General features: G+C 40.5%; 1 protein-coding gene across 2 annotated transcripts in view; it reads left to right on the top strand.

Moving 5' to 3' along the window:
- Window positions 1-27,018, top strand: part of LOC126484244 (N(G),N(G)-dimethylarginine dimethylaminohydrolase 1) — a 68,635-nt gene that overhangs the window by 21,887 nt on the left and 19,730 nt on the right. For both annotated transcript variants that reach the window (XM_050107670.1, XM_050107662.1), the window contains exons 4-5: window positions 20,837-20,932; window positions 21,804-21,932. In XM_050107670.1, coding sequence (XP_049963627.1) covers window positions 20,837-20,932; window positions 21,804-21,932 — 225 coding nt within the window. The remainder of the gene's footprint in view (window positions 1-20,836; window positions 20,933-21,803; window positions 21,933-27,018) is intronic.

Here is a 27,018-nt window from a genome sequence, read left to right as displayed (position 1 = left end):
ACTTCCAGAGTACACAAGAAGGGAGTTCCACTGCATCCAATAGTGGATGCAATAAATTCATCAACTTGTGAAATAGCCAAAAACCTGGTGTAGCTGTTGAAGCCTCTCATGGGCCATTGTCCTCATCATGTCAAAAAATTCGAGGGACACATCTGGACAAAGGAGACATCCTGACCAGTTTTGATGTCATGTCTCTCTTCACACTGTTACCTCACAAGGACCCCTTGACACTACTGAGGGACCACTTCAACAAAGACACAGTGGAACTGTTTTGCCATGCACTCATTACCTCATAGTTCCAATGTGGTGGTAAATTCTACCAACAGATAGATGGAGTGGCCATGGGTCCACCCCCCCCACCCCCCTCCCTTTCCCCCTGGTGCCATGTATTGCAAACCTATACACATTTAAAGAAATAGCTCTCAAAATGGCACACCTGAAACTGAAGATGTTCTACAGCTATGTGGACAACATATTCCTGATTAGGCCTCATGGTGAAGAAATTCTACAAAAATTTCTTAAGCACCCCAACAGCATACATGACAATATTAAATTCTCCGTAGCGGTGGAAGAAAACAGATGTCTCCCTTTCCTCAACATCATAATAAGGAAGAAGACTGACATCATGTTAGACAATTCTGTTTATAGAAAGAAGACGCACACCGACCTGTACCATAACGCGAGTAGCTGCCACTATCCAGCAAAACACAAATCCATGTTCACCACCTTGGTGCACAGAGCACAAGACATATGCGACAAGGAGAGTCCACCTGCCAAACTGCAGCACTTGAGAAGAACCTTTTGTGAGAATGGCTCTTCTGAGACACAGATAAGACGTCCTTTCCAAGCAAGAAGAAGAGAGGAGACGTACGCAAAGAAGACACTAAGCACTTGGCATTCCTTTCATATGCTGGGCCGCCTGCAGCAAAGATTGCCAGGATATTAGAAAAGGGCAACATTAAAACCATCTTTCGCTCATCGGCTAAAATAAAAAAATATGCTGGGCTCAGTGAAGGATAAATTAGCAATACAAATGCCTGGAGTCTACAGTATCAGCTGCGACTGCAGCAAACAGTAAATCGGCCAGACACAGCAATGTGTATCGCAGTGTTGCTCAGAACTTGTAAGGAGCATTCGCCTAGACCAAATAGAGAAATCTGAAGTGATGGGACACAGTCTCAAGAAAAACCATATGTTTGATTTTGAACAAACAGAGCTGCTGTGCAGGGCGAATGGGCTCTGGGATTCAATCTTTAAAGAGGCTGTGGAAATACAGGTGCATGATAACCTTGTCAACCAAGGTAGCAGTTTCCAACTTAGCACTGCATGGGATGAAGTGATAACAAAAATACAACAAGAATGCTCCGATGTGAAACCAGCGAAGGCAGTGGACAGAATGGACACACCTCACCAGGATGCAATGTCGGCACCAGCCCACACGCAGGGAGATCCCACCACCACCGGCCACAACTCTCCCTCACCATGCGCTGTGACATCTCTTCCAGAGATGCACGATTGCTGCTGCCAACACAGACAAGGTAGAGGAGCCTGTGGTCCAGCAACTATAAAGAACCAGAGAGCACATGAATCCGACACTTCACCTGAAGATAAGTGGGAAACTTGATGAAACGTCACCACAGAACAATGCGTTGATTTGGTTGATAACCCGAGAAGACTTCATTACTTCCAATATTGTTAAAGGCATCTGAGTTAGTAGCTTCCTGTTGCAGTTTCTTAAATTAGGTTCCTAGCTTTATGTCTTTGATCAAATTGTACATTAGTAAAGCTTTTATAATGAGACACTGCGTTATTTTTTCCATACTTTGAATAAGGTTGCAAACACTCTGTTAATATTCTCCAAAGATGTGAATTTTCCCATTTTGCAGGCAATTATTTTGCATGTATATAGTGCAAAGTATTTTGAAGCACACGGCAGATGGTATGTTCTGTTGTGCTCTATATTATGGTTTCTTCTTGTTCCATTCATGTATGAATCTCTGCTCTTCGCGGTCATTACAAGAGAGATAAGTAAGGCTATACAGTATTAGATTCCTTACTTAATACTGGTTCTTCAGACGTTGTAAATAGGTGTTTGTGGGACAAACTTTGTAAATATGCATTTGTGGGGTATTTGCCATATATTTTCAAACGGCTCCCAGTTCACAGTTTTTAGTATCTGCATGATGCTCTCCCTTGTCAGACAATTGTGACCATTTGTGCTGCCCTTCTGTCTATATGTTCAGTTCCCCCGTTAGTTGTATTTAGTAACAAGTTTCCCATATGTGAGCAATATCAATTTCCGGCTCATGAATATCTGGCCTCTGTACTATTTGGCATACTTAATTAGTATCATCATAATAATTCTCTGTGGTAAAATAAGGATTACTTTATTGTATGTGTTGTTAATACTGAATAAATTACCAGAACCACTCTTCAACAAATGATACTTATAATCCCTCTTTCAGTGCTCACAGACAACCATAAACACACATAGAGAACAGCTCTGTTGGCAACCATGTGTTCTCTGTTTCTTCAGTTTCATATCAATGTCCGGAGTGCATGCATTGTTAAACTGATGTTTTTTGCTGTCCTTTGTGACTTAATTAAGAGTCCAAAAAGGGTGATAAATCTAAAAAAAAAACCTTTTAGTGACTGTGTATCAGAAACTATATGCTGTAATGCAACTAGATTCTTGGGTAGTGGTCAAAACTATCGCTTGGGAGTTAGGTGTAAGAAAAAGTACTGTTAGAGACTATATGAAAACTAGAGCAGAAATTGAAAAGTGGTGTACTGTCTAACTTAGTGGAAGTGGAATAAAAAGAAGGAAGACAATGTTGAAAAGTAAGCATAAAGCAGTTGAGGAAGCTTTATTTTTGTGGCACGAACATTTAAGAGGAAAAGGTTTACCCATTATTGGACAGATATTGCAGGTAAAAGCATTGCAGTTTCAGCTGAAAATAGAAGATTCAGAATTTACTGCCCATGATGAATGGTTGGATTGATGGATAAAACGATTTGGTATTTGCCAGATTACCATTAGTGGAGAGGCTGTATGCACTGACAAAGAGCCTGTGCCATTGTATAAGAATGGTCTTTCAATGTTAATTGAAAAGAATAGAATTTCTGGTGAACAGTTGTGCAATAGCAATGAGAATGGTTAAAATTAAAAGATGCTCCTTACAAAAACACTTGCTTCAAAAAATGAATCAGTAGCACTTGGATACAGGTAAGGAACAAGTTACCATATTGACTTACACAGCAAATGTAACTGACAACCACAAGTTTAGGGGAATCATGGAAACCTAGAAGTTTCCAAAACCTGAAAAATCAGGAATCAGTGCCCCTACACTCATAAAAAAAACATGGATGAATTCAGAAGTATTTAAAACCTTGTTCCAAAATGAATTCATACCGATTGTAGAGAAATATTTGAAAGACAACTGTTTACTGAGGAAAGCTCTGTTCCACCTTACTAGTGATGAACTCGCAGATGGAAGTATCATATTTTTACCACCAAATGTGACCACTCTTTGTTAGCCAATAAACCAGGGCATCCTTGAAATGCTAAAGAAGTATCCCACTGTCTTCTCAGTTCGTGGATATTATCAACTGATAAAAATGAAGGTTGGATAGCTATTCTGAAGAGGATTGACTTGCTAGATGTCATAAGGTGGTTGGCCAAAGCATGGGGAGGGATTCTGAACAAATCACTCGTGTAAGGTTTAGGATCATTCTTTTAGACCATAAAGGTAGACATTTTCACTTTGAATACAAGAGTAAAATGGAACTGAAAGAAGGAAACGGTAATATCTTTTTGTTGGTCAAAAATGTATTGGGCCCTGTGGATGTCAATGCAAGGTACAACAAAATGGATGGCAAATGGTGAAGTTGATGAACTAACTGCCAGTAACACAGTGGAAATGGGAGGCAGGGGGAAGTAACACAAGACGAGAATGCAAACTTAGTAGATGACTGGAGAAATCTCTTCCCAAATTTGGAAGGATAAAGACAATTGAAGCAGCACTACAGTATATTAGTGAGCAGGAGGAAGCAACTCCAGCTGATATCGTCTGTTTGCATAAGTTGACGGATATCTCACCATGGAAGAGGGCTAAAGGAGAGAAAACATCATCCATCAAAGACTTTTTTTCAAAACCTCAAAATATCTGTGTTTCGCCTTGTTTGTTAGGCGTGGCTTTTCACTTGTGTAATCACACATTCATACTTTACAATGCATATCATTTTATGTTTTGTGTAATAATTTTTGAAGGGTGTAGTATGGATGTAATAAACACTTATAACTAGCATGTATTACATAATAAATCAGAAAATGTTAATAAAATTGAGTTTTGGTATTTAAAAAAGGGTGTTCTGAATGGCATTGCCCAGGTCAGAAGAAAGAATTTATAGATTCGGAAGTGTGTGGCTTGAACTCACACCACATTAGGCTGGCTAGTTAAGAGTCTACTGTTTCTCAGAATGGGTCATGCAAGTTTTTCGTAAACACTCTCCTTTGTAGACTGCCTTTTTCCCAGTATCCTACCAGTGATCCACCAGCTTTACTTACAGATATGTGTATGTGATCATGCCATTTCATATCCCTACAAACTGTTACAGACAGGTATTTGTATGAGTCACCTGATTCCAGTTATGGGATACTACATTTTTGTGATGTGTGAAGTGCACTAGTTTACATTCTTAACATTAGTTGCCAACCTCTCCTGCACTTAGAAGTCTTATCAGCTCTGACAATAATTGTGCAACTTTTTACACAGTACTTCAGTATAATAACTGAATTATCTGCAAAAAGTCGGAGGTTACTATAGATATTGTCTGACAGGTCATTAATATGGAACATGAACAGCAAAGCCACAACACAATCCTCTTGTTCGTACCTGAAGTTTCCTTCTTCTATGTGTCCTGATGATTCTCCATCTTAGGTAGCAAGCTGTGTCCTCCCTATAAAAACTGACCCCATCCTAGTCGCAAACATTTTTTGATACTCAAAATGATCATACTTTCTGTAATAAGTGCTAGTGTGGTATGGAGTCTGTTGCTTTTCAGAAGTCAAGGAATTCTACAGCTGCATGATTTCCTTGATCCATGGCTTTCAGGATATCATGTGAGATAAGCATGAGTTGCGGTCCACCTGACCAGTTTTTTCAGAATCCATTCTGGTTGGTGTGGATGTCATTCTATTTGAGACACCTCGTTGTTTGAGCTCAGAATGTGCAATAAGTTTATACAACACAATAATGTCAATGATTTTGGACAGTACTTTTGTGGATCACTTCTGCTACCCTCCTGTTGATGGGTGTGAACCCCATGCTTCTTTCTGATTACTGGGTCCGTTTTTTGTTTGGGGATCCAGGGTATATTATGGTTAAGAGTGGCCTACTCAGCTGTAAATAGTGTCTGATAGGGATTCCATAGGGACCTGTAGTTTTGTTCAGCTATTTCTCAGCACTGCTGACACTAATATCTGTACCATTCATCTCTTTGTTGTGGTAAGAGAATTAAACTGGGGCAGTGCTCCTTTCCTTTGTAAAGGAGCATTTCAAAATGGAGTTCAGCATTTCTGTTTTTACTTTGTTATCCTCAGTTCAGTTGCTGAGTCATCCATGAGTGTGTGGCCGCTAACGTTGGTGCCACTGAAAGACTTTAGATTTGAATATGATTTCTTTCAGTTTTATGAGAAGTCTTTTGATAAGATTCTGTTTCAGTAGCCATTGAAGGCTTCATACATTGCCTCATTTGACAACCATTCACACTTTTTTTTGCATGTGTATGTCTATGGTCCTATGCTTCGTGTAAACCATTGTGCAATAGTTGCTGTTTCTCAAGTCAATGGCTGTTCTAATTGGTTAGCATCTGTTTAGTGCTTGGTCTTTTTTTTTTTTTATACGTGAGTCACAGTTCTTCTACATGTCCTTGCCCAGAGCTAAATGTTTCAAAACCTTGAGATATGACACTTCTGCCTCTTTATCTAGTTTACTTTCTACTTGTTTTAGTGAGCCTTTTTAATTTGGTAATCTCTTTGCTACAACTGGCTCATGGTTATTAGTAACAGTTTCAATGCAAACACACTCAAAGAAGTCAGGACTATCTGTTGTCACTAGTTCTAATATATTTCCATCATGTATGGGATTCTGAAGCCTTTTTGGAGAAGGCATGTAGAATTGTTTACTAGGATATCGTATTACACCTACCAATTACAAAACTGTAATCATCCTAGTGATTGCTGGATGGTCAAAGTTCCCTCCAATGATGTCAGTATTGTTAAGGTATATTATTAATAGACATTAAATCATGGGGTGTCCAAGACTGTAACTTCTATGTTAGAGTTATATCAAACAATAATATTTCATCTTCAGTAAAAATATTTGTATTTTCTTATATTATCCAACACATTTTGGAACTACAGCTCCATTCTCAAGACTGTTTACACTGTATAAGTGTTACATCTGCTTCGTTTTTTTAATGCAGTTGAGCTACGTAATTAAGTACTACTGTGATGAGGTTTTCTCTTAAGTTTTTGGTTAGGGGTAAGTCTGGTTGACTATAGAAGCATCTAAGTGTAAGTTTATACCCATCCTGGATACTGAGTTTTAGCCAGTCTTGCATGCAGCTTCAGTTTGTATTTCGATAGATTAGAGTTTCTTGTCTACCATGACACATACCCCACAGCTCTGTTTCCCGTTAGCCTATCCTTTTGGTACACACTTATACAGGGTTTCATAAAAGGATATCTTAGTTATAAATTTTAGTATACTGTCAACTGTAATCACTGCAGTGTAGGTTCAAGGTCACAATTAAAAAATAACTCAAACAGTTCTAGATAAGTGCATGTGCCAGTACTGCTTTGTTGTTTTCCTACGTGCAGTGTTGCATGGGTGAAATGGTAACTCCTGAGAGTAAAGCATTTTTTGTTCTGCAATTTCAGTTCACCGTGCTTTTCATTTAGAGTTTGTGATACTCTATGTGGCAAAAACATTTGCTGATGGATAGTCATTTGAAACAACCGGATGTGTGTAAAGGGAAAAGCGTAGGATGACCAAAAGTGTCTGAAGAGGATGTTAACCATGTCAGAGCATCTTACCTTCATTGTCCTAAGAAATCTTTTCGGAAAGTGAATATTGAACTTCAGTTGCTAAAGATGACTGTGTGGAGGGCTTAAAAAATGATTACATATGCATCCATACCGGCTACAGTTGGTACATGCTTGCCAGATGACTGTGGTTTACATTATAACTTTTCAAGTAAAGTATTACAGTGGGAAGATGACTTTCTTGATCATGTGGTGTTCAACGATGAGACAACTTTTCATCTAAGTGGGGGTCTGAATATCCTCATGAACGTGTACAATGTCAAAGCCATTTCCCAGAATTAAATATTTTCCGCGTTCTGTTCAGACATCAAGTGTAAGGGCCTTTTTTTCCTACTGAAGCTGCCACAACAGGGGTGGCTTGTCTGTATATGTTACAGGAATGGCTGTTTCCGCAGTTAGGAGGTGAACCTGAAAACTATTTGGCAACAAGGTGGATCCCCTCCCCATTGGCTTCTCTCCATCAAAGTAGTTCCTGACTGTTGGATTGGTCACAGTCGTCATTATGAGAAAGCCCATTTCCACTGGCCTGCACATCTATATTGATTTCACACCATGCGATTTTTTTTTTTTTTTTAATTTTTTTTTTTTTTATTTTTTTTTTTATTTTTTTTTTTTTTTTTTTTATTATTAAATGAAAGACAGTGTCTATGTTGCCATACCTAATGATTTGCCAGAGTGAGAGACAGAAGTGAAGAGGCTTTTGCTTCCATTACTTGGACTTGTTAACCAATGTTGGGAAGAATTGGTTTTGAGGTTGGATGGGTGCCATATAACAAAAGGTGCACATGTTGAAGATTTGTAAGAGAAACTAGATTAGTTTACCTTTTTATTTGTCATAAATAGTCTGAATAAAAATGTTATAATAGAACATTGAAATAGGCACATTATTTTATGGACAAGCTGTATTTACCTTAAACACTCTTTTAGTATTCAGCCAATTAGATGTATCTAATATGTGGGATCCACTGTGTTTTAGGAGTGGCTCAAACTCTGGGACTTGGATGTGAAAGAATGTTTCAGCATTTAATCACTCGGATTTTAAAAGTCTCATCTGTGGTGAGCATACACCAGTACTTCAGAGATGGCTTGAAAGTTGCCTGATGTGTATAGCTCAAATGTGCAACTCACTCAGTCAACTGAAATTCTGATAACAACGTCTGATGTGTAGTGTACCCCTGAATCATTTAGTGAAGCTGCACAGTTCTTAGCCCTGTGGCTCAAGTCTAGAAAATTAAAGCCTAGCTTACCACATCTGTTATGAATAAAATTTTCATACTTCAGAACCTTCAAAGTATCTGGTTCAAGCCTTCTGCTTGACTTAGGATCAGGGAACCATGATTAATTCTGGGCAGCTTGGTCTTACGTGATAGTCACTGGAATGATCAAAGTACTATCTCAAAGCACTGATGACAGGCAAAGTGCTCTGCAAATAGGGCGTTTCATTCATTCATACTCACTCAAGCCCACAGCGCTTGGTCATGGCTTGCTTGAGTACGAATGCTTGAAGCAAGCAGAATGTGATTGAACAAGGCACTGCGCGGAGGGCAGAGGCCACCTGTTCTGGTGCGCTCACTGCACTGCTGTTGCAACTGTTTTAGTAGCAGCTACATGTTTGTGCAGGCTCTGGTGTCACTTGTGATATACTCCCACCAGCCGACGGAACTACACTCAAATCACTTTAGTTATGCTATGGACATACATTCCTGGGTGGTAGTGTCTAATAGCAATTCTGTTATGATCCTTAAGAGAAAATAGCAATCTTCATGCAATAACGAAAACCTGGAAACAATTTGTAGTTTTACAGAAAAACTATGTAACCACCAACTTTCTTCAGTCTCATAATGAAAAATCACATTGCTATTTTTTGTATCACCATCTGCTTTATTGATTCAAATGTACATAGTGAACCTGACCACCCAACAAATTAGATATCTAATAAGAACAAAATTGTTTCCAAATCATTCCCTATTGGTATAATTACAGTTTGCCTTATCCATCCGAGATAACATTCCAAACCACACTGAAATTTCTTTCGCCATTCACATTTGAAGCTGGAACACAATACATTCTTCTCACTAAATTTGATATGGGCAAGAGACTATGGTTACACTTTCACCTCTCAGCCGGATATTAGTCATCAAGACTATCCATTCAGGTTAATACAAGTTATCTTCATCGGTAGATTGAGTGTGATGTGGCCTACTGTCTGGTCACTCCAAAAACAGAAACTTCATTTTTATGGCAGTTGAGTGTGGCTGACATTCTCTCAATGGTCATAAATAAATATTTACAGATTTAATCAAAACAGAGTAAGATATTACTTCGATGTTATAATTTTGTTCTATCTTATCAGAAACTGGTATTTCATCACACATTTGGTGCACAATATTTAATGTCTCATGTCTATCAGAAACAAACATCATTCCAATAATTGGTTTGATGACTACAGAATTGTTAATATTCTGTGCAAAACCAGAATTTTGACTTTCTCACTACAGTTAAAATATGATAGTATGGCCTTTGTACTGTACAGCCAAAATACCAGTGACACTGAAACTGGCATTTTGCAATTAAGCGCAGTTTTCATTTGCTGGACATGCGGCATGACTACATTAATTTAAACGTATGTACCTCTCTATTACAATGACCTTTCAGTCTGTACATCCATAACAAAACAAATTGTGTTGTTGGGAACTTGTCACTTTCCACCATTTTGGCACTAAAATCACACACTCTTTTGCAGTGTTGTTGTCACCACCAGAAAGGTTCTCAGAGATGCCTCTTTCTGGAAGCAGTTCCATAGTTTTGATGTACTGCCCTACTACAAACTGTAGCATTCTAAACAACTTCTCTGACTTACTCTCCATTTCTTGCTTAAAGCTTGTCTACATCGAACTCACATCACCAGTTTTCTTCATGAAACAGATACTATCTTTAGCAGCATAAGTCATAGTCCATTTATCAAATAATTGTGACCCAACATGTGTTACAGAACTGTGTCAAAACATGTGTAATGCATGCATAATGCTGAAAGGTTTGCAGTGCCTTTCCTATATTAGTGCCTTGGTCAGTGGCAGATGAAATCTTCTTAAAGTGTGGGATTTTCTCTTATATCACCAATACCATATTTCACAGAGCCTTACCTTGACAAGCAAAGTGTGCAGTACTAGATGGATAACACATTTTCTGATATGTATTGGTCCATATACCCTCTGTACATCCTCATGCGTTCATGCTCCCATCCTGGATAATGCTGGGCTTCGTCATACTGGCTTATATTTCATTGGCTTGTCTTTCAGTGTTTCGTGCTACCATCAGAGGACAAGGCAAAATGTCTTAATTCTGAACTGATATATACAACTTTCTGCCATAAAGCGAGAAATCCTACACCTAATGTCAATGCAGTGGGGCAACTGAGCAGCACTTGGGTAACTATAGTAGATGATCGAGCAATTAAAGTGTCATGGAAGTTGAGTGCAGTTGCCCCCTCAGTCTAAAGCGGCAGTATTGACATCTGATGGATTTGTGCGGAACTACGTGCACTGAGCAATTCGAGCTAGTGGAAACGTCAGATGCAGGGCTCTAGACAGGCATAGTTTGTTCCAACATGTGCCATATTGTGCACTTGTCTCCTCAATGGCTGCTGGAACTGCCTCTTCATCGTATTGACAGAAGCCTCAAGCTTACACATGATTCTTCGTGTAACCTATGATTTACATTAAGGAAGAAAAATTTTAGCATGTAAGTAAAAAACACCTATATTGTGGGAGTCTTTTTCATGATGCAGTCTTTTAAAAATTGTTAGTATTCTTATCAAGTTAGTAATTATGTAGAATAAAAAGTAACAATAAATTATGTACAGAAACTATCCTAGATTCCTTTTGTGCTTGTCAACACAGTGAGAGAAGGACTTCAAAATGCAATTCCCATGAAACTGTGTGTTTTGTTAGAACATGGGGTACTGGTTCCATTTTGTTTATTACCTAGGAAACAGAGGAATTTACAAAGAAGTTTTGATAAGCAAGTGTTCAGTAATCGTGAACTGTGGACTGTTGCCACTGGTCTGGAATTGTACTACATTAGTGTATAAATTATACTTGAATAGGATCTGTCCCTCCTTTTGACAGTCTCTTGCTACTTAGTATATTATTCTCGTATTTCAGCTTACAGGGTAGATAAATTCACAGTTTGAAGGCACTTTTGAATGTTCTAGGGAAAGCCATTGTGTAATCTGTCACTCAATTGGATCTGGTATGTCATTCAGTAATATTGTTTAAGATCTACATCTACACTCCGCAAGCCACCCAACGGTGTGTGGCGGAGGGCACTTCACATGCCACTGTCATTACCTCCCTTTTCTGTTCCAGTCACGTATGGTTCGCCGGAAGAACGACTGCAGGAAAGCCTCCGTGCGCGCTCGAATCTCTCTAATTTTACATTTGTGATCTCCTCTGGAGGTATAAGTAGGGGGAAGCAATATATTCGATACCTCATCCAGAAACACACCCTCTCGAAACCTGGACAGCAAGCTACACCGCCATGCAGAGCGCCTCTCTTGCAGAGTCTGCCACTTGAGTTTACTAAACATCTCCGTAACGCTTACCAAATAACCCTGTGACAAAACGCGCAACTCTTCTTTGGATCTTCTCTATCTCCTCCGTCAACCCAATCTGGTACAGATCCCACGCTGATGAGCAATGCTCAAGTATAGGTCGAACGAGTGTTTTGCAAGCCACCTTCTTTGTTGATGGACTACATTTTCTAAGGACTCTCCCAATGGATCTCAACCTGGCACTCACCTTACCAACAATTAATTTTATATGATCATTCCACTTCAAATCATTCCACACGCATACTCCCAGATATTTTACAGAAGTAACTGCTACCAGTGTTTGTTCCGCTATCATATAATCATACAATAAAGGATCCTTCTTTCTATGTATTCGCAATACATTACATTTGTCTATGTTAAGGGTCAGTTGCCACTTGCTGCACCAAGTGCCTGTCCGCTGCAGAGCTTCATGCATTTCACTACAATTTTCTAATGCTGCAACTTCTCTGTATACTGCAGCATCATCCGCGAAAAGCCAAATGGAACTTCCGACACTATCTACTAGGTCATTTATATATATTGTGAAAAGCAATGGTCCCATAACACTTCCCTGTGGCACACCAGAGGTTACTTTAACGTCTGTAGACGTATCTCCATTGAGAACAACATGCTGTGTTCTGTTTGCTAAAAACTCTTCAATCCAGTCACACAGTTAGTTTGATATTCCGGAGGCTTTTACTTTGTTTATCAGGCGACAGTGCGGAACTGTATCAAATGCCTTCCGGAAGTCAAGGAAAATAGCATCTACCTGGGAGCCTGTATCTAATATTTTCTGGGTCTCATGAACAAATAAAGCGAGTTGGGTCTCACACGATCGCTGTTTCCGGAATCCATGTTGATTCCCACAGAGTAGATTCTGGGTTTCCAGAAATGACATGATATGTGAGCAAAAAACATGTTCTAAAATTCTACAACAGATTGACGTCAGAGATTTAGGTCTATAGTTTTGTGCATCTGCTCGACGACCCTTCTTGAAGACTGGGACTACCTGTGCTCTTTTCGAATCATTTGGAACCTTCCGTTCCTCTAGAGACTTGCGGTACATGGCTGTTAGAAGGGGGGCAAGTTTTTTTGCGTACTCTGTGTAGAATCGAATTGGTATCCCGTCAGGTCCAATCGACTTTCCTCTGTTGAGTGATTTCAGTTGCTTTTCAATTCCTTGGACACTTATTTCAATGTCAGCCATTTTTTCGTTTGTGCGAGGATTTAGAGAACGAACTGCAGTGGGGTCTTCCTCTGTGAAACAGCTTTGGAAAAAGGTGTGTAGTATTTCAGCTTTATGCGTGTCATCCTGTTTCAATGCCCTCATCATCCCGAAGTGTCTGAATATGCTGTTTCGAGCCACTTACTGATTTAACGTAAGACCAGAGCTTCCTAGGATTTTCTGTCAGGTCGGTACATAGAATTTTACTTTCAAATTCACTGAACGCTTCACGCATAGCCCTCCTTACGCTAACTTTGACATCGTTTAGGTTCTGTTTGTCTGAGAGGCTGTGTTTAAACTTACAGTGAAGCTCTCTTTGCTTTCGCAGTAGTTTCCTAACTTTGTTGTTGAGCCACGGTGGGTTTTTCCCATCCCTCACAGTTTTACTCAGCACGTACCTGTCTAAAACGCATTTTACGATTGCCTTGAACTTTTTCCATAAACACTCAACATTGTCAGTATCGGAACAGAAATTTTCATTTTGATCTGTTAGGAAGTCTGAAATCTGCCTTCTATTACTCTTGCTAAACAGATAAACCTTCCTCCCTTTTTTTATATTCCTATTTACTTCCATATTCAGGGATGCTGCAAGGGCCTTATGATAACTGATTCCCTGTTCTGCACTTACAGAGTCGAAAAGTTCGGGTCTGTTTGTTATCGGTAGGTCCAAGATGTTATCTCCACGAGTTGGTTCTCTGTTTAATTGCTTGAAGTAATTTTTGGATAGTGCACTCAATATAATGTCACTCGATGCTCTGTCCCTACCACCCATCCTAAACATCTGAGTGTCCCAGTCTATATCTGGTAAATTGAAATCTCCACCTAAGACTATAACATGCTGAGAAAATTTATGTGAAATATATTCCAGATTTTCTCTCAGTTGTTCTGCCACTAATGCTGCTGAGTCGAGAGGTCGGTAAAAGGAGCCAATTATTAACCCAGCTCGGTTGTTGAGTGTAACCTCCACCCATAATAATTCACAGGAACTATCCACTTCTACTTCACTACAGGATAAACTACTACTAACAGCGACAAACACGCCACCACTGGTTGCATGCAATCTATCCTTTCTAAACACCGTCTGTGCCTTTGTAAAAATTTCGGTAGAATTTATCTCTGGCTTCAGCCAGCTTTCCGTACCTATAACGATTTCAGCTTCGGTGCTTTCTATCAGCACTTGAAGTTCTGGCACTTTACCAGTGCAGCTTCGAAAGTGTACAATTACGATACCGATTGCTGCTTGGTTCCCGCTTGACCTGACTTTGCCCCGCACCCTTTGAGGCTATTGCCCTTTCTGTACTTGCCCGAGGCCATCTAACCTAAAAAACCGCCCAGTCCACGCCACACAACCCCTGCTACCCGTGTAGCCTGCTGCATGTAGTGGACTCCTGACCTATCCAGCGGATATGTTTGTATGTACTTCCTTGTCTGCACACTGTGCATCACTGATCATTAACCTGGTCTTTATCTCTCATGAACATTGCTACCATATAAGATCCCAAATTTCATTTTGCAAAATATCCAGTGAGTCTGGACTGCATCTTTTAGTTTTCAGGATCGTAGAAGCATTCATTATGGAATCGATAACTATCTCAACAACACCGTCAGTTGCCTACTATAATGGATGTGAGTTTTGCTGAGATTCATCATGTCAAGTTCCCGAAGTAAAATTGTTTCTCATTTTCACAGCTTATTTCTAACATGTTTCCTTTGGATGAACAGTTGTGTTTAGGGTTCCTGAGAACCATAATAGCACAAAACTTACAATTAGTGTTTTCGAAATAACTTTCTTTATGCAAATTTTTAGAACGTGAGGTGACTGTGATCTTGATTACATCCCAGTAATGGATCATACAATTTTGTCTAGCGTTGTCTCAATATTGAAGCACTGCAGCAGAAGTTGACATAAAACTTCATTCTGGAAAGATGTGGACAGGCCGGCATGGGTGGTTTAATGCTGTTTGACATGGACTGGATCAAATGCATGAATGAATGCCATGTGTTGATATCCATTTTCAAGAAATCATGGACACTTTAGCCTGCAGTAAGCCAGTGCATCCAATTTCTGGCATGTTAAGTGGCAAAATATAGTGTGTTTAAATGACTGTCATTCTAACCTTTCCTATTGTCATAGATACATAAGTGTTACGCTATCATTGTTGTTCCAGACTAGTAGTTGGCATGGTTGAGTAACATAGCAGGCAAAACCAAATGCTATGGTCTGTTGTGCCATTGGGTACAATATGTGAGCTTGACTGCTACATATTGAAGGCAGTTTGATTGAACAGCAGCCACTACTTCAAGGAGGCCGGAAGCTCGAGGTATTTTCCCTCCTTCATTCAACCTCATATGCTGTACTTTACAATGGCAATGCATAACAACTGATAAGAAAGTTGTAAGTCTTCTTTGCAGGACAGTAGGTACCACTACTTCCCTGACCTGCATGTCACTTATTGAAGATGTTTGGAGGGAAACATGTTCATTGAAGTTCTCCGCATCCACTGTTGCCAAGGGTACTCGCATATACACTACAAGAAGGGAAATAACCATGTAGGCCATCTTTGATTTCATGGCCCAACATTTAAGGGCTTTCATTGCAGACCATGGCAGTATTGTATCACTGTCAGTCATTATAAACTTGCACAACACAGTATTAGAATTCCCACCAAAAAACTTTTAATTTGCTTCCACATAAAGTAAATTACAGACACACTGTTAGTGACATAGTAATAGGTACGACACATGAAGTCTGGGATTACATTAAGGCACAGTCTAAAATGAAGTGTTCCCTAGTGACGAAACTATTAGAGCGACGCGGGCATGGCACACTGGCTTATATATGGCTGTTTGAATACAGCACAGTGCTTGCTGTGCCATCTGTGCTGATGTGAGGCAGGCTCTTTAGGCCGGCCGTGGAGGCGCATGTTGTTTAATTGTACAAACTTACTGTGTAGGTTACAATGCTCTTTCCCCCTTGGGGGGAAACTGTTCACCGTGGAGAGGTCCATGTCTTCATTGGAAGGGCGTGACTGCTGGGTCAGATGTCATGCCTTCACAGGAGAATATGGTCTGAAATGTTGTGGACGTGGACGGGCATGGCACCCACTCCCCCACGAGAGACCATAAGGGAGCACCGGTGATGGGGGCAGTGTACCCGTGTCCACCTCTGGGCAGGCACTCCGCTATGGAGGTAGCAGAAAAGACATAGGTGGTGGCAGCAGTAGCAACAGGGGCCATGGAGATAGCCCAGCACTAACTACTTTGCCTGGTGGTAGCAGCACCCAGAAAGTAGACAGTGCAGGAGCTGAAGAGGGTGTGGGCTGCGCTGTGGGGGCTGATGCAGACGGTGGAGGCAACCGCAGGGGTGGCAAGGTATCTGGTGTGTGATCAGTCACACGTGGGCCGTTGGGTAGCACTGGTTATAGTGTCAGGACACCGAGCTATCAGACATGCACGTGACACAGAGGTGACAGCCTCAGCAGTGGTGGGCAAATGCTGGTATCCACATAGGGTGCCGGCCAAACATGTGGGCCCATATGATGGAGCCTGGATGGAACCACTGCAAGGTAAGCACTGGTGGGTGGCCAGGTGTCGGCCAGAGCAGATGAAGTAGTGTATGGGACTGGCAGCTATGAAGCAGCTCCACCAGGCTACGGTCACCAACTGAAGTGAACCAATAGGACCTATCAAGGGCTTCCCTGGGAGAAGGTTGTGTATTGTATTTTTTCATCTTAGTTTTGATATTTAGGGACCATAACATGCCAAATGTCACTCATTGTACAAATATTTTCAAAATCATGAGACACAAGTTGTGGACTGTTGTCCTTCACAAATGTATATGGTAATCCTTCCAAGGAAAAAAGTTTTGCAAGGGCCATGACCGTAGTTGCCATGGATGTGGTTGGGCAACAAACCACATAAGGAAATTTCGAGATAGCATCAACTACAAGAAGCTAGAAGGAGTTAAGGAAGGGATTCACAAAATCACCATGAATACACTCCCAGGGGTGTGGGAGGTGGGCCATGGGGAAGTAGAGACCAGTGGTACCACTTGATGGGTGGTGTGCTGTAGATGGCTGACATAAAAAGTTTGATTTCATTGTCAATATGTGGTAAAACCCCTGGCTGTGGCCAGCAGTTTCGTATGAGAAACATGCCACTGATCCAGATGGAGATTCCCACTGCAGTGCGGACAGGATCGCAACCATGGGCACTGACTCTTCAGCAGCCAATAGTAACACACCATCAAGAACTGAAAGGGGGTGGCAGAGAGCGTAATAATTAAGCAAAGGATCTGACACTTGTCCCGGTGGGTTTTCTGGCCAGTCATGGTGGACTTGCAGTAAGGCAGGATCAGCTGCAATAGCCACCAAAATCTGAGAACTGGTAATTGGAAAACCATCCATGGCATTTTGGGCTTTGATGTTTAAATGAAAACAAAACAGTTCATCCTGATGAAATGCAAGATTGTAATGCAGGCTCGTGGTTAATCGCAACTGAGAAAGAGCCTCCTTATTAGCATGTGGTGTGGGGTAGAAGTGAATCTCATGGTTACAGTGAAATAAAAACGGAGCCCAGCATTGCAGGCAATGGGCTGCTTTGTCTGGAAGAGATGCTGAAGGATGAAATAGAGAAAACAGAGGTTTATGATTCAGTAATCAAATGAAATTTAGAACTGTAGAAAACATGAAATTTTTTGAGTGCATACACAATAGCAAGTGCCTTTTTCTATCTGGGAGTAGTACTGTTGCACCTGATTCAGGGTTTTGGAAGGATATGCTGTAGTGCATTCAGAACTGTCCACATCTTTGTGTGCAAGAATGACTCCAAGGCCATGATGGAAGGCATCTGTAGCCAAAACAAGATATTGGAAGGTAACTAAGGAAGGAGCCTAGTGTAATTTTGACTTCAACAGGATAAAAAGCACACTCGCAGGCTGGCAACCAGTGAAAGGGAACACCTGTACATAAGAGAGCGTAAAGGGGATGAGCTGCCGTGGCATACCAGGAAGAAATTTATGGTAGGAGGCAATCTTTCCAAGAAAGACCTTCAATTCTTTTACATTGGTAGGATGCAGCAAAGCCACAATGGCATTGACATGCTGGTGTAATGGCTTGGCTCCAGCTCTCAGGACTCCGAAACCGAGATAGACAATAGATGGGTGAAAAAACTGCAATTTGTCAAAGTTGCATTTCAACGTGGTGGCTTGCAGCACAGTGAACATGGCACGAAGACCTGCAAGTGCTCATCTGCAGAGGAACCAGAGACCACAGTATCATCCAGGCAGTTAATGCACCCTGGCATGGTGGCCCTGAGTTGCTCTAAAAATCAATGAAAAGTAGCAGGAGTGGTAGCTGTGCCAAATGGCAGGTGGTGGTATTGGTATAACCCAAGAGGAGTAGTCAGTACAAGGAAATGTTTGGAATTGTCATCCAGAGATAGTTTGAAAGTGAGCTTCAGAGAAGTTGATTTTGGAAAAATACTCTCCCCCTGTAGGCTGAGCTAAGAGTACATCCAGACAGGGTAAGAGGTAGGTGTCACTAACAGGCTGTGAATTTACAGAATTTTTAAAATCACCATAGAATCGAAGGTTGCCATTAGGTCTTGTGACAAATACCAACATGGTAGACCATTCTTTAGAGGAGACAGAGGTGATAACACACAAGGACATAAATCAGTAGTTCTGCTTTGACTTGTTTCCGTAAAGCAATGGGGATTGGATGGGCATGAAAAAAAAAAATAGGAGCGTGCCATCAGCTTCATTGTGACGTGAACCTTGAAACTGGTACCACTCCTTAAACAGTCCAAAAACAGGGACGAAAATTCTGAACAGAGCGTGTCCAGTTGTTAGTATGGAACTTGATCCATCAACAGTTGATCAAAAATAGAGAATCCAAAAAGCTGAAGGCATCTAACCCAAATAAGTTTTCGGTATTGGCATCAACTACATCTAGAAAGGTCCATGGCCGAACAACAGCTGGGGGCTATAAAACTGTCCCAATAAGGATGTTTGTTGTAACTCACCAACCGCCGATAGATGTGACAACGCCAGTGACCAGAGACCCACATAGGTTTGAGAATTTTCAGCACGGCACTGCCTTATGCAATGTGGGGACTGCGACTGCACAGACACGACGCAGTCTGCCCTCTGTGTGCTAATCAGTGGCAGCTGAGGAAGAGAAGCAATGATGGCTACTTCACACCAAGCTTTCTGCTTCCCTAGATACTTCAGAAGATTTAGCAGTGTTCAAAACCTCTTTGAGAGAGGGATTTTCATGTTTTAAAGCGTGTTCACAAACTTATCTATCAGGGGCCAAGCATGTTATAACTTCATGAACCAACAGATCAGCATCTGAGTCCCAGCGAGTGTCAGTAAAAAACTGGCAATGACAGCTAATCCATTGATATGACTTTTGTGGCTGCTTTTGGCAATGGTGAAACGCAATGCAAGCAGCAATAACATGAGTATGCTTGCAGTGAAAATTAGAGCACAACTGACACTTTTCATCAAGAGAGAGAAAGTGGCAGGTTCATGCAGAAAAATTAGCGTACCCAAAAGGTGGTAAACACAAGGACAAATCCATGACAGAAAGAAAACCTTACACGTGTTGGGGTCAGTGACACCAAAAGCTTGGAAATGTTGCCAAAGGCATTTTTCATATGCATCAGAATCATCCATACTATCATTATATGGAGGAAACTGTGGGGTTGTGTCACTGGCAGTGAACCCCAGGGCATCAACAAAGCTGCCAAACTGTTTAGTGTAGTAGAGAAAGCCTGCTGCTGGTTGGTGAGAGTTCACTGCTAAGAGATTGAAGAATTTCTTCCACAAGTATACTGGCCATAGTGAACCATGAAACAAAACACACTCAAGTAGAGTCCCATCCTTGTCATCAAAGTATTGTAACTTTGCGCAGCACAAAGTTAGAAACTTCACCAACTAACTGTTAATTTGCTTCCCCACGAAGGAAATTATTGACACACTGAATAATGTAGTAAAAGGTACAACACATGAAATCAGAGGTTACATTAATGCACAGTCTAAAGTTAAAAGATCCCTAGTCATGAAAACATTAGAGCAGCTGAGGGCACAGTTTATATACATGGCTGTCTGCATACAGCATAGCACTTGCTGCACTGTCTCTGCTGATGTGAGGAGACCTCTTTAGGCCTGCCATGGAGGTGTGTGCTGTTTAATTATGTGTGCGCACTGTATAAGGTTCCAAGAGTCATCGTGTACTATTCAGGAGTCATAATCATTTGCATATTGCCATTCATTTCAGTTACATACATCTGTTTTTACTACTGGAATATTCACAAACATTAGTGTAAAAAGCAGATATACAAAAAGAAAGTGGCATGTCGTCTGACACACCTGGGCAATTGCTGGAGTTTTTTAAAGGTAGATTTTTCTCAGGTGCGTAGAAGAAAATGCTCAGTGGTGATGTGATGGATGTAAATAAAAGCTACTGCCTCTGTTCATCATACCTGAGCAAATGTATCAGCTCAAGAAAGAATCAGAAAGTATTTCATTAAGTAGGAAGCTCTGTGTGGAAAGAAACACACTAATAAATTTTGCATTGTCGGAGATAGTGAAAGACAAAATCGTACAGTACTGAATGAAGAGGTGAGAGGTGTTAGTGAAAATATCTGTGTCATAAAAATAGGTGGAGAAAAAAAGCAAAGTGATAAAAGTGTAAAGGAAATGTACTGTTTAAGACTTGTGTTTGTGTGAAAATTCAGCACATACATTTCATGTTAAACCCAATTATAAAAAATGTGATAGCTGGAAAACAACTTTCCATATTCCCAGACAAGTCTATTAAAAGACTAGTCATCACCTTTCCTGACTATAATTGTCTTTAGCAGTACCTTTAGAGCTATGTTTGATGCAATTCTGTTTACTCTGCAGGTAGCAGAATCACGGCACCTGAAGGCTCTGGTATCCATGGCAGGACCTGATGTCATGTGTGTTGGAGCTGGAAAAGCTGCTCAGGAAGTTCTAAAGGTACGTACATGTACAATCATTAAACTAAATGGTACCGATAAATTTACCTATTGAAACTGAAACAACATTTCCTATAGATTATGAAAGTTTCTTTATAGTGAAAAAAAAAATGGCAGTCTTTAGACAGTTATTCCAAGTTCACTCACTCACTCCCTGCCTCTCCCTCCTCTCTCTGTCTCTCTTCTCTACCTCTCTTTATGTTTATTTCTCTCTCTCCCCCCCCCCCTTCCCCCTTTCTGTAACTCCACTAGTACTCAAACACTGTAAGCTGCTGGTATGATACTTCTAACTGAGCATAAACCTTTCCTTAAACTCGTGGAGATAATTCAGAAGCAGGAATCAAATTCAAGAACTTATGCAACATGAGGTTGCACTGAGACTTGCCTTCAAATTCTTCCTGTTCCTTCCTGAGGTGCAGTTAATTTTTATTGTGAAGGGTGAAACAGTAGTAAACAGTCATGTAATGAGACATTAGTGCAACAGTTGTGTGATGATTTGCTTTCTCGCACTAGCCATAACCTACCTTATGCTTACTTCATCAAGCAGACAGCGAGGAAATTTAAACTGCCAAAAACTGTTCTGTTCATGAATTTTAATAAGAAATGTTTTAATGCTAGTATTTGAATTTGCCAAAGTTAGTGTTGCTATAAAGCCACATGTTCCATCCATGGAGGTGGGTTTATACAGCTTAATCTGAGTGCAGGAACATTAACACGAATTCCAGTCATGGGTTATGAATACTCTGCATTTTGACAGTAATCTCTTCATTTTACAGTCATATAACTCTTTACCAATCATATGTATTAGTACATTGTGTAATAAAATACAAAGATGATATCATTTTTATGGCAAAATATGTTTTAATTGACAGCGTATTGAACGAGAAGCAACTTTCAGCTACCAGACGCTGACCGTACCTGAAGATATAGCAGCAAATGTTCTGTACGTGAATGGTACTCTGATTCATCGATCAGTTGAAGAAATTCCAGAGTCTTGCAAGGTTAGCATTGTACATTCATTCTCTAGAAACATTTAAATATGGAAACCACATATTCCAATTATGTTTGTTATTAATGTCTATGTAACAAATTATTCAAAAAACAAAGATGATGTGACTTACCACACAATAATGCTGGCATGTTGATAGACACACAAACACAAACATACACACAAAATTCAAGCTTTCGCAACCAATGGTTGCTTCATCAGGAGAGAGGGAAGGAGAGGGAAAGATGATAAGGATGTGGGTTTTAAGGGAGAGGGTAAGGAGTCATTCCAATCCCGGGAGCGGAAAGACTTACCTTAGGGGGAAAAAAGGACAGGTATACACTCGTGCGCACACACACACACACACACACACACACACACACACACACACACACACACACACACATATCCATCTGCACATACGTGTCTGTGTATGTGCGGATGGATATGTGTATGTGTGCGCGAGTGTATACCTGTCCTTTTTTCCCCCTAAGGTAAGTCTTTCCCCATGAACCATGGACCTTGCTGTTGGTGGGGAGGCTTGCGTGCCTCAGCGATACAGATGGCCGTACCGTAGGTGTAACCACAACGGAGGGGTATCTGTTGAGAGGCCAGACAAACGTGTGGTTCCTGAAGAGGGGCAGCAGCCTTTTCAGTAGTTGCAGGGGCAACAGTCTGGATGATTGACTGATCTGGCCTTGTAACATTAACCAAAACGGCCTTTCTGTGCTGGTACTGCGAACGGCTGAAAGCAAGGGGAAACTACAGCCGTAATTTTTCTCGAGGGCATGCAGCTTTACTGTATGATTAAATGATGATGGTGTCCTCTTGGGTAAAATATTCCGGAGGTAAAATAGTCCCCCATTCGGATCTCCAGGTGGGGACTACTCAAGAGGACGTCGTTATCAGGAAAAAGAAAACTGGCGTTCTACGGATCGGAGCGTGGAATGTCAGATCCCTTAATTGGGCAGGTAGGTTAGAAAATTCAAAAAGGGAAATGGATAGGTTAAAGTTAGATATAGTGGGAATTAGTGAAGTTCGGTGGCAGGAGGAACAAGACTTTTGGTCAAATAGGGGTAATGCAGGAGTAGGTTTAATAATGAATAAAAAAAAAATAGGAGTGCGGGTAAGCTACTACAAACAGCATAGTGAACACATTATTGTGGCCAAGATAGACACAAAGCCCATCCCTACTACAGTAGTACAAGTTTATATGCCAACTAGCTCTGCAGATGATGAAGAAATTGATGAAATGTATGATGAAATAAAAGAAATTATTCAGGTAGTGCAGGAAGACGAAAATTTAATAGTCATGGGTGACTGGAATTCGAGAGTAGGAAAAGGGAGAGAAGGAAACATAGTAGGTGAATATGGATTGGGGGGAAGAAATGAAAGTGGAAGCCGTCTAGTAGAATTCTGCACAGAGCATAACTTAATCATAGCTAACACTTGGTTTAAGAATCATAAAAGAAGGTTGTATACATGCAAGAATCCTGGAGATACTAAAAGGTATCAGATAGATTATATAATGGTAAGTCAGAGATTTAGGAACCAGGTTTTAAATTGTAAGACATTTCCAGGGGCAGATGTGGATTCTGACCACAATCTATTGGTTATGAGCTGTAGATTAAAACTGAAGAAACTACAAAAAGGTGCTAATTTAAGGAGATGGGACCTGGATAAACTGACTAAACCAGAGGTTGTAGAGAGTTTCAGGGAGAGCATAAGGGAACAATTGACAGGAATGGGGGAAAGAAATACAGTAGAAGAAGAATGGGTAGCTCTGAGGGATGAAGTAGTGAAGGCAGCAGACGATCAAGTAGGTAAAAAGACAAGGGCTAATAGAAATCCTTGGGTAACAGAAGAAATATTGAATTTAATTGATGAAAGGAGAAAATATAAAAATGCAGTAAATGAAGCAGGCAAAAAGGAATACAAACATCTCAAAAATGAGATCGGCAGGAAGTGCAAAATGGCTAAGCAGGGATGGCGAGAGGACAAATGTAACGATGTAGAGGCTTATCTCACTAGGGGTAAGATAGATACTGCCTACAGGAAAATTAAAGAGACCTTTGGAGAAAAGAGAACCACTTGCATGAATATCAAGAGCTCAGATGGAAACCCAGTTCTAAGTAAAGAAGGGAAAGCAGAAAGATGGAAGGAGTATATAGAGGGTCTATACAGTGGCAATGTTCTTGAGGACAATATTATGGAAATGGAAGAGAATGTAGATGAAGACGAAATGGGAGATAAGATACTGCGTGAAGAGTTTGACAGAGCACTGAAAGACATGAGTCAAAACAAGGCCCCGGGAGTAGACAACATTCCATAGAAGTACTGACGGCCTTGGGAGAGCCAGTCATGACAAAACTCTACCATCTGGTGAGCAAGATGTATGAGACAGGCAAAATACCCTCAGACTTCAAGAAGAATATAATAATTCCAATCCCAAAGAAAGCAGGTGTTGAGAGATGTGAAAATTACCGAACTATCAGTTTAATAAGCCACGGATGCAAAATACTAACGCGAATTCTTTACAGATGAATGGAAAAACTGGTAGAAGCAGACCTCGGGGAAGATCAGTTTGGATTCCGTAGAAATGTTGGAACACGTGAGGCAATACTAACCTTGCGACTTATCTTAGAAGAAAGATTAAGAAAAGGCAAACCTACGTTTCTAGCATTTGTAGACTTAGAGAAAGCTTTTGACAATGTTAACTGGAATACTCTCTTTCAAATTCTGAAGGTGGCAGGGGTAAAATACAGGGAGCGAAAGGCTATTTACAATTTGTACAGAAACCAGATGGCAGTTATAAGAGTCGAGGGGCATGAAAGGGAAGCAGTGGTTGGGAAGGGAGTGAGACAGGGATGTAGCCTCTCCCCGATGTTATTCAATCTGTATATTGAGCAAGCAGCAAAGGAAACAAAAGGAAAATTTGGAGTAGGTATTAAAATTCATGGAGAAGAAATAAAAACTTTGAGGTTCGCCGATGACATTGTAATTCTGTCAGAGACAGCAAAGGACTTGGAAGAGCAGTTGAACGGAATGGACAGTGTCTTGAAAGGAGGATATAAGATGAACATCAACAAAAGCAAAACGAGGATAATGGAATGTAGTCAAATTAAATCAGGTGATGCTGAGGGAATTAGATTAGGGAATGAGACACTTAAAGTAGTAAAGGAGTTTTGCTATTTTGGGAGTAAAATAACTGATGATGGTCGAAGTAGAGAGGATATAAAATGTGGACTGGCAATAGCAAGGAAAGCGTTTCTGAAGAAGAGAAATTTGTTAACATCGAGTATAGATTTAAGTGTCAGGAAGTCGTTTCTGAAAGTATTTGTATGGAGTGTAGCCATGTATGGAAGTGAAACATGGACGATAAATAGTTTGGACAAGAGGAGAAGAGAAGCTTTCGAAATGTGGTGCTACAGAAGAATGCTGAAGATTAGATGGGTAGATCACATAACTAATGAGGAGGTATTGTTTAGAATTGGGGAGAAGAGGAGTTTGTGGCACAACTTGACAAAAAGAAGGAACCGGTTGGTAGGACATGTTTTGAGGCATCAAGGGATCACAAATTTAGCATTGGAGGGCAGCGTGGAGGGTAAAAATCGTAGAGGGAGACCAAGAGATGAATACACTAACCAGATTCAGAAGGATGTAGGTTGCGGTGAGTACTGGGAGATGAAGAAGCTTGCACAGGATAGAGTAGCATGGAGAGCTGCATCAAACCAGTCTCAGGACTGAAGACCACACCAACAACAACAAGGTAAGTCTTTCCGCTCCCGGGATTGGAATGACTCCTTACCCTCTCCCTTAAAACCCACATCCTTTCATCTTTCCCTCTCCTTCCCTCTTTCCTGATGAAGCAACCGTTGGTTGCGAAAGCTTGAATTTTGTGTGTATATTTGTGTTTGTTTGTGTGTCTATCAACATGCCAGCAGTTTCGTGTGGTAAGTCGCATCATCTTTGTTTTTAGATATATTTTCCCATGTGGAATGTTTCTCTCTATTATATTAACAAATTATTCATTTACTTAAAAAATGATCATCATGATGGCTTTGACTTTATAGTAGTCATGGATATTATCCCTCAAGCATTCCCCATATATAATCTACATCTATCTCACCTTAGTGCGTGGCATTATATTAACAAATTATTCATTTACTTAAAAAATGATCATCATGATGGCTTTGACTTTATAGTAGTCATGGATATTATCCCTCAAGCATTCCCCATATATAATCTACATCTATCTCACCTTAGTGCGTGGCAGGAGTGCTTCATTTACCTCTATAATCCCCATCCCCCTCTTTTTCCTGGCCCACTTGTAAATAGTGTGTGGGAATAATGACCATCAGAAACAATCCATGTGAGTTTGATTCTCTGGTTTTACTGTCTTGGTAATTTTGTGACATGTGGTGTAGATAGTAATATGCTGTTTGACATCATCTCTTAATTTTGACAGTAAACCTGTCTATATTGCACAGCACTACTCTTGTGGAGTCTGCCATTGGATTTGAATGACCATCTCCATGACATTCTCTCGCTTATCAAACCAAACTGTGACAAAATGTGCTGCTCTTCTTATGATCATCACAATCTCCTCTTTCAATACTACATGGTATGTGTCCCAATACGATGAGTGGTGCTCAAGAATTGTTGAGCAATGATTATTTGAGATTCATCCTTCATAGGTGAATCACATTACCTAAAAATCCTTTCTATGCTTTTCATTCTAGCGTATTCCTACAACTAGTTTTATTTGGTTGTTCCATTTAATCATTGTGAATGTGTACCCATACACATTTAATGGTTGTGACTGTTTTCAGTTACCAGTCACCAACCACATAATGTAACAGTAATGGGTACTTCCACCTCCTTGGGCACAGTGCACTAAATTTATTTATGATGAATCAACAGTGCACCTTCTTGTATTTATCAAGGATTTTCTTCTGTTATCACTTCCCTGTATGCAACAGCATCACCTGCAAATGGTCTCGTGAGCTTCAGGTGTTACCCAACAAGCCATCAACATGAATGATCTTGAAATATCCTTTTTGGTATGCCTGAACCTACTTTAAAGTCTGACAACTTCT

The sequence above is a fragment of the Schistocerca serialis genome, chromosome 1 (assembly GCF_023864345.2).
Source record: "Schistocerca serialis cubense isolate TAMUIC-IGC-003099 chromosome 1, iqSchSeri2.2, whole genome shotgun sequence".
Taxonomy (NCBI): Eukaryota; Metazoa; Arthropoda; class Insecta; order Orthoptera; family Acrididae; genus Schistocerca; species Schistocerca serialis.
The sequence above is the reverse complement of the archived record's forward strand: the minus strand, read 5'-3'. Positions and strand labels throughout refer to the sequence as shown.